The 9,504-nt window shown below is 34.2% G+C and overlaps 1 protein-coding gene across 1 annotated transcript; it reads right to left on the bottom strand.

Annotated features, from left to right (window-relative positions):
- Positions 1-200: 200 nt before the first annotated feature.
- LOC103211991 (olfactory receptor 10AG1-like) lies at positions 201-1,163 on the bottom strand. The gene has a single exon (XM_007957990.2). It carries the CDS (start codon positions 1,098-1,100, stop codon positions 201-203), a length of 900 nt encoding a protein of 299 aa, XP_007956181.2. The 5' UTR covers positions 1,101-1,163.
- Between the last annotated feature and the right edge of the window lie 8,341 nt (positions 1,164-9,504).

Here is a 9,504-nt window from a genome sequence, read left to right as displayed (position 1 = left end):
ACTAATAATATTTGGTTTCTATATATTTGCTTATTTCATGTAAGTGAGAACATAAAATATTTGTTCTTGTCAGACTCACTTATTTCGCCCAGTTTTCAAATTTCATCCACGTTGAAGAGTGATAGATCTTTATGATTTTGTGATATTCCAGTGTGTTAAATATAAAATTCATCTGTTTATGTTCTTTCTATTTCCTCAAACTACTTTTTAAACAGTAGTTTTCTCAGTGCAGCAATAACATCCTTGTTTCTAAGGCTGTATATCATGGGATTGAACATCGGAGTCACAATGGTGTAGAAAAGAGAGAGCAGCTTGTCTATTCCTGCAGTATGTTTGGATTTAGGTCTTAAATAGGTGATAGTAGCAGATCCAAAGAATAAAAGTACAACCAGCAGGTGGGAAGAACATGTGGAGAAGGCTTTCGCCCTTCCTGAAGCAGTTGGCAACTTCAGAATGGTGAAGATGATTTTGCTGTAGGAGACAAGTATCAGCATAAAAGGAACTGCAACAAACAATGTAGCTATTAGGTAGACAGATATCTCATGAGCAAAAGTGTCTCCACAGGCCAGCTTGAGAATGGGGGGGATATCACAGAAGAAGTGGCTGATTTGGTTAGAATTACAAAAATGCAGAGAAAAAATCTGAGCTGTTTGCCCTATCTGGACTGGGATTCCCATGAGCCAGGAGCCAACTGCTAGCTGAACACATATCATTTGGTTCATGACTACAGCATAGTGCAGAGGGTGACAAACGGCCACATAGCGGTCATAAGCCATCACAGCCAGGAGGAAACATTCAGTGGCCCCCAGCATAAGAAAGAAGCACATTTGAGTGGCACATGCCAGCAAGGAAATGTTTCTATCCTGAGTCCAAAGATTCACTAGAATCCTGGGGAGAGTGACAGACACATAACAGATTTCCAAAAAGGAAAAATTGGCCAGGAAAAAATACATGGGTTTCTGTAATGCAGGATCAAGTCTGGTTAAGATTATAATGAGGCTATTTCCAGTTATAATGATTATGTAAATGGTAGAGAACATTCCAAATAGAAACCCTTGAAGATCTGAAAGTTCAGAAAATCCCAGTAGTACAAACTGCATCACTGTAGAGACATTGCCTTCTGCTTCTTTCACTTCACAGTGTACCTGTGAGAATGAATTAGTCAGAAGAACAAGTCATTTCATTTTTCTTGCTTTTGTACTCAGACTTGCAGACTTAAGGTGATATGTTTTAATTTTTTTTTTTCACTTCCACATAAGAACAAATCCTATAAGATTCAAATTCCGTGGACCTAAGAACAGGCTCTGTTTGCCAGGTTCGGCAAGGACACATGAGAGGCTGTCAAAGGAAAGGAGACAGGTGTGAGTGTATAAGTGCTGTCAACTAGTGAATGGAACAGGTGCGAGTGTATAAGTGCTGTCAACTAGTGAATGGAGGAACACAGCATAGTGTTCTGCCTGTATAGATGACATACAAACAAAACAAAGAAAACAAAAATTGTGGGCAAGTCATTCCAACATATAATCACCAATTAAATATAAACACAAAAATGTCACAATGCCTCAGAGACAACAGAGCATCACAGTCTACACAAAGAAGCGAGATAAAGCAGGAGAAACAAGGGACCAGGATACAGATCCAAAATGCATCCTTAAGGAAGATGCAGCATTGGAACTCTCTGATAAAGAATTCAAAAGAATTATATTTAGGTATCTTCAAAAGATTGAGAGATAGACCAAGGAAAACACAAACAAAACCCTAGAAGAATTTTGGAAGAAAATACAATAAAAAATGACAAAATTAAAAAAAAAAATTAGAAATGATTCTAATTCTACAGATAGAAATCCAGAAGATTAATACTACATTTTCAGAAATAGATAACACATTGAAAGGGCAAAGGATTAGAATTGATGCAATGGAAGATAGATTAATGAGAATGAAGACAAATACCTGAATACTTCTTTGGAAAGTGATCAATCAGAAAAAAGATCAAAATAAAATGAAGAAAGCCCAACGTTCATGTGGGATACCATCAAAAGGAATAACCTGCTTGCCATTGGAATTCCAGAACAGGAAGAGAAAAATAAAACCACTGAGAAAATTGTCCAAGATTTGTTGGAGGAGAACTTCCTTGATATGATGAAAGATGAGAATATATCCATTCAGGAAGTCCAACAAACCCCAAACAGGATAGACCCCCAAAGGAAAATCACCAAGACATATCATCATCAAACTCACCAAAACCAAAGACAAAGAAAGAATCATGAGAGCAGCATGGGAAAACAAAATTACCTACAAGGGGCAACCAATAAGACTAAGCTTGGATTTCTCAACAGAGACCATGCAGGTGAGAAGAGAGTGGGATGGTATATATAAAACACTAAAAGAGAAAAATTTCCAACTAAGAATTATGTACCCAGCAAAATTGTCCCTTAAATATGATGGTGAAATTAGGACATTTCCAGATAAGCAGAAATTAAGGGAATTTGTTAAAACCAGACCAACCTTACAAGAGATGCTAAAGGGAGCCTTTTGGACAGAGAAACAACACCATCAACAACAACTGACCACTAACACACATGGTGATATAACCTAGAAACCAACCCAGCTATGGAAGTATCCAAAGTAAATAAGCCTACAAGATTGTAAACAGGGAACCAGAGACACCAACCGACAAATGAGGACAACTACAAACCAAAAAGAGGGAAAAAAATCTGTGTCATCACAGAACTTCTAGATGGTAGGGAAGTCAACACAACTACAAGATAGAATGCACTGTTCTAAACTTGGGAAGAAAACTATAAATCACAGGGAAACCTCAAAGAAAAATGATAAACCTTCACATCACAATAAAAAAGAGGACCAGCATAAATATTGAGGAAATACTAAAACAATAGCAATGAAGGAAGTGATAACATGATTCACAAACAAAACGAGCTCAGCCTAGAAAATTATATGGAACAAAGAAATCGACACAATGAAAAAGCATAGGACAAAAATGACAGCAACAAATTCATATTTGCTAATAATTACATATCTGGCAAGGGACTTATCTCTAAGACTGATGGAAAACTCCAATGCCTCAACACCAAAGGAATGAACAATCCAATTGAAAAATGGGCAAAAGACATGAATAGGCACTTCACCAAGGAAGATAATCAGGCAGTCACCTAATACATGAAAAGATGCTCACAATCATTGGCCACCCTAGAGATGTAAATCAAAACAACAATGAAATATACCGTCTCACCCCAGCACTGATGGCAAGGTTCAACGAGACAGAAAATAAATGCTGGTGGGAATGTGGAGAGATTGGGACTCTCATATACTGATTGTGAGACTGTGAAGTGACACAACCACTATGCAAAGCAATATGGCAATTCCTTACAAAGTTGGAATTGGAAATACCATTTGACCCAGAAATCCCATTACTGGTATATATCCTAGAGAGGTGAGAGCCAGGATAGGAAAGATACATGCACGGTCATGTTAATCACAGTGGTAATTACAATAGCAAAAAGATGGAAACAACCTATGTGCCTATCAGAGGAAGAGTGGATGACCAAACTATGGTACATACACATACTGGAATGGTATGCAGCATTAAGAATAATGCAGAGTCTGCAAAACACCGCATAATATGGATGAACTTGGAGGACATTATGCTGAGTGAAATAAGTCAATCACAGAAGGACAAATATAGTATTAGTTCATTGTTTTGGAGGGTCAAGGAAAGCTTTATATATGGAGGGAAACTTTCTTTGTTGGTTGCCAGGGGTGGGAGGGGATGGAAGGGAACATTGCAAAAAAAAAAAAAAAAATGCATTGACTTATGTCACTTTAGTTTTGTGTATTTCACTGTACATAAATTATATTTCAATAAAATTCATTAAAGAAAAAAAAGGAGAAAAAAAAGAACAAATCCTATAAATCCCAATTGCTTTATAAAGGTTGTCAAGTATAAGTATAAATTATTGCTCCATAGATCTATGAGAAATATTTCCTTTTTTTTTTTTTTTTTTGCTAAGGGTTTATTGGTATCTCTTTTTTGAGGTGATGATGTATGCACATTTAAATTAAATATACAAATTTTGCTATTGATATAAGCATTCAAAATCCCAAAATCAAAACCTGTTTACTCCTGACTGTGATGGTTTGTGACTGCTGTGTGGCCATTGGTAGCCCTCTGAACTATCCTCTAGTCATTAACCAAAGGATGTGTGTCCAGCTAGCAGTGGCTCTTGGGGTATTGGAATCCCAGTCCAGATGGGGCAATCTGGTCAGATTTGCTCTCTGCTCATTCTTTTAGGTGGGTTGCTTTCATCCTCATCTCTAATTCTGTTTTCTAATATAATCAATTAAGAATCAACTTAATTGCCCAAATACATGTAATATGCCATCTATCATCATTCCAAACCATTCAAATATGATTAATAAAAATATTATTTTACTTTAGTATCTCAAAAGTCTTGTTTTACTATAAGAACATTTCTTTGAAGCTAGGTTATCATACAACATGATGATAAGGTAACCATCAAATATTTTGTAATTGCATTTAACCTTAATTCTTTGTATTTCAATGTAAGATTTGTGATGTCAGAAGGTATAATTTTACTCAAATTTTGTTGTGAGGCACAAGTTAGAAACAAATTCACCTTAGTTTATGCTCATGAAAGTAATTTTAACTAGAGTGACCACTCTGTAAGAGAGACATTACCTTAATTCATCTATGATATTTTCCTAAATCATCCACATCTTCACTAACTTCTGTCTTTTGGCTGACTGCATTTTTGACATTTAGTTTTCCATTTTGCATGCACTTCATGTTGCACACACATGAGTGTGTTAAACTGTGATAACCAATCATTATTATACACTTTTCTTATCTCTTCACCTATAAGCTTCTTATAGAATTCAGTACAATTTTCTCTGCCATGCACAGTATTTTGTTCAACAAAACATGATTTATTAATGCCCATTTAATTTGATTTAATAACATCTTGGGTAGATGAAGTAAATGAAGCAAATTAATTTAATCTTTAGAATAATTTCCAGATGATAAGAACGGTCTCCTATGCAAAATGTGGCTTGACTCCAATGATTACCAGATGGAAGGATGTAATCACACTTTCTTTTCTTTTGATTGTGTGCACATTAAAGAATTTTATTCAATTTATTCACTCTTAGAGAAGAAGAACATTATCTCATTTTCATTATTTCCAGATAACTTACTTAGTACTCATGTGTTAATTGGAAAGTCAGTGTAGGTTGTTTTGTTTTTGTTGTCAGTTTCCACTGACTTCATTGAAACTCATGGTGGCCCATAAGTTCAGAGTAGAACTACTCCACAAGGTTTTCAAGGCTGTAAGCTTTTGGAGGCTCTCCAGCCCTGTCTTCTAAGGCACATCAGGGTGAAATCAAACCACCAACCCTTTGGCCAGTATTCCAGGGCTGAACCGTTTGCATTCCCCAGGGTCCTGTCAATAGAGACTAATTCCTTGCAAACAGGAAGCTTATCTATAATTATATATTAAAGATATTAAGAATGGATTATGTCCTAGAGGAGACACAAGTGGAACACAGTCCATACAGAATTGGACTTCCTGTGGATTTTCTGTGACTGAGTAAGGAAAGAAAAACAACATCTACAATATTCTAAACTAATTAGTAAAGCAACAAAGACATTTTCCAAATCATTACCTGACAAGGTTTGCCCAGTAAAATTTGATTGAAGGGAATGTTAAAGATTCTCTAACTACATCTCAAGATTGGTCATAAACTAGTGTCTAACACAAAATATGATTAAGATATAATTTTAACTCTATTAGACTGCATGACTCATTATCTTTCACTTCACTCTTCTATAAAAGTATAAGCCTATTATATTGACCTCTGTCAATAATAATTCAATCTATAGCCTAAGCATGAAAGTTTTATTGTTTTATTGACCTCTGTCAATAAATTCAATCTATAGCCTAAGCATGAAAGTTAATCAACATTATTTGCTGAATTTTCTTCACCGCAATATATCAAGTACCCACACATGATCTGACCATTGTCTTCAGAAACTGCATCCTCATTATTGCATCCTCTTCTTTCAATCCTAGATTCCTTCTCTGTATTTTTCCTTAGCAATCAAATAGGTTAGGTTTCTTTGAAAAGAAATCTGAAACTAAGGTGTGAAGAAACAATTAACAAGGAAAAGCAAAACTATACTTGCAAACAAGAATCTAATCAACATCTACTGAACACTTTTAAAATGTTTGGTATCAATCTGTTTTTCTATATAATGGAGAAATAATGTTATTAACATTAAAAGAGATTCTCAATGTTTAACAATTTTTAAAGAAAGGAAATATAATTAATTATTAATAATAAATATTAACTATTAGAATTATTAATAATTACAATTATTAATTCTATTTGGTAATTCCTTTGAAGCTACTCAGAAAGAAAATAACTATATATAAATGTAGGAATTTCTATTCTTCTTCAAACACTGTTTCTTTATTTTTCTGGCCTCCACAATGTGTTTGGGATAGCAATTTTGAAATCATGTAAAACATCATCACCATATAGATGTGTACTCAACTCACTGCCATCGAGTTCCATTCTGTCTCATAGCAATCCTCATTCCCTTTCTAAGGCTATACATCTTTATGGAAGCAGACTGCCCCATCTTTCTTCTGCACAGTGACTGCTCTGGTGGGCTAGAACCACTGACCTTCCAGTTAGCAGTCAAATTCTTTAATCACTAGGCCACAAGAGCTCCATATAGATCAAAAAACAAAACAAACAAACAAAAAAAACACACTGTGTATATATATATATATTTGTTGTTGTAGTTATTTGCTATATATATATATATATATATATATATATATGTTGTGTTGTTGTTGTTTGCCGTCGAGTCGGCCCTGACTTATAGCGACTCCTCCTTAGGTTTCCGAGGCAGTATCACTACAGAAGTACGATTGAGTACGATTGCCCAACCTTCCTTCCGAGGAGTGGCTGGTGGATTTGAACCGCCAGCCTTCTGGTGAGCAGTCAAGTGGCACTATGCTACCAGAGCTATATCTATATCTATATTTATATCTATATCTATATAATATATATAAATATATAATATATATATAATATAAGACATGTTATATACCATATATTATATAATATATATATATATAAAATGATATATATGTGTATATTGTTTGAATTAAGATTAAGTTTAAAAATAAATAGAAATAGAAATAAATATTAGAAATTGGTGAATATAATTGAGAGGACTTCTTCCCCTAGTAGAAGTCTCTAATGATAAAAAGAAAAGCATGTCCACATATGGCTAGTGTTTTCAGACTTCCTTATTAGTCAAGGACCTTAACTCTTTACAAACAAATAATTCCTTATGTATCGGTAAAAACTGATACAAATACAAACTTACTTCACTTTTATGAATTCATCTCACATAGATAGCTATAGATAGATAGATAGATAGATAGATAGATATAGGCATCTATCTGTCTCTCTATATATGTGCTTGTGTGTGTGTATGTATATATGTGTGTGTGTTCGTATTCATATTTATAAATAGTATTGGGTTTTATGAGATATGATCCATAGATCTATATACCTATAAAATAGTTAAGCCCATGCTTACCGTACAGTAATCAACCATGAATGCTGTCCCTTTGGATGATGATGATAATGAAGATGATATGCTTTGATATATTGGTCCATTGTATTATTATGTTTTTATATTTAGTTCTCATTTCATCTTATAATCACAAAAATATGGAAAATATGATGGTTGTCTGAACAATGCTTGAAATTGAAAAAAAAAAAAGAGGATTCCATTTCTTACTTTCTAAAATTGAATGTGTTTTGCTGATTCTTAAAGCATGAAGATACATATGAAAATAGATGTGGTATTAGACAGAAATAGTTCTTGCTTACCTTTTTGATTAAGGCAAATTTCCTGATTAACGCTATTAAATTAAAAGTGCTGATTGATAAAAAAGTGAGAAATAAAATTTTCTAATGGTTAAATGATGTACTGTTTTTGAAACAGAAGTTAACCACCTTCTAAAATATATGCTACTCTCAGAACAAATAGCCCTTTTTAATTGGAAATAGATTTTGCCCTGGGGTAAACTCCTTTCCCAAGTTACTTTCTAATTGAACCAAGTCATTTTTCCAGTCACTCAAGGCATCTCCTACAATAATCAAATCAATTTCTCTTGAAATTTTGTTAAGGATATAATTGAATAGGATTCTCTAGGTATTACCAATATCTTAATGACGTTAAGTCTTCATGCCATGAGCACATCCTTGCAGTTATTTGGATCTTTTATAAGAGCTATCCATAATGTTTCATAGTGTTCAGGGAATAAGTCATTTATTCCCTTGATTAAATTTATGCACAAGTATTTATTTTAAGGGAGCTCTGGTAGCATAGTGCCTAAGGCACTTGATTGCTAACCAGTAGGCTGGTGGTTCAAACCCACCAGCCAAACCTTGGAAGGAAGATTAGTCAATCTACTTCTATAGTGATACTGCCTCGGAAACCAAGGGAGGGGTCGCTATGAGTCTGGTCCAACTTGACTGCACGTAACAACAACAACATTTGTTTTAAATGCAGTTGCAAATAGAATTGTTTCCTTAATTTTCTTTTAATATTTTTTATTGCTGATATATAAAAACAAAACAGATTTTGGTTCCTGTGATTTTTTTAATGGTTTTGGTATGTGTGCATACATATATATGTGTATATATGCACACATATGTATATATGGAAGCTCTGGTGGTGTAGTACCTAAGGCGTTTCACTGCTCACCAGAAAGGTGGTGGTTCAAACCCACTAGCCACTCATCAGAAGGAAGGTTGGGCAATATACTTCCATAGTGATACTGCCTAGGAAACCCAAGGAGGGGTTGCTATGAGTGAGGGCTGACTCCACGGCAGTGAGGTTTTTGGATATAAGGACTTTATCAACAAAGTGATAAGTTAAGCTACAGATCAGGAGAAAATTACTGGGAAACATATATTTGATAAGGACTTGACATCTAGAATATATAAAGAATGCATACAACTTAACAACAAACAAACACTCCAATAAAAAAAAAAAAAATCGGCAAAGGACTTAAATAGATATATCACAAAAAGATGTACATCCAAGCATAAGAAAAGATACTTGATATCACTAATTTTTAGTCATATGAAAATAAAACCCACAATGAGATATTACTTCAACTGTACAAAATGGTTATGATTAAAAAAATGTTAGTGGACAGGTGTTGGCCATGATGTGGAGAAATTCAAATACTTACCCATTGCTGATGGGATTATAAAATGGTACAGCTGCAAAGGAAAAATATTTGGTACTTCTTAAAAATTGCACATGGAATTACCAGATGATCTCATAATTCTAAAGTCTATACTAAAATGAACTGAAAACAAGTGTGCAACAAATAGTGGTATACCAAGATTCATTGAAGCACTGTTTACAGT

Source organism: Orycteropus afer, unplaced genomic scaffold, assembly GCF_000298275.1.
Source record: "Orycteropus afer afer isolate SDZICR_OR568_19922 unplaced genomic scaffold, OryAfe1.0 scaffold00832, whole genome shotgun sequence".
Classification (NCBI taxonomy): Eukaryota; Metazoa; Chordata; class Mammalia; order Tubulidentata; family Orycteropodidae; genus Orycteropus; species Orycteropus afer.
Note: the sequence above shows the minus strand (reverse complement) of the source record. Positions and strands in the feature narration are given on the sequence as shown.

Coding starts and splice junctions, on each gene's coding strand:
- LOC103211991 (XM_007957990.2), bottom strand. CDS start 1,100: ATGCAGTTTGTACTACTGGGATTTTCTGAACTTTCAGATCTTCAAGGG.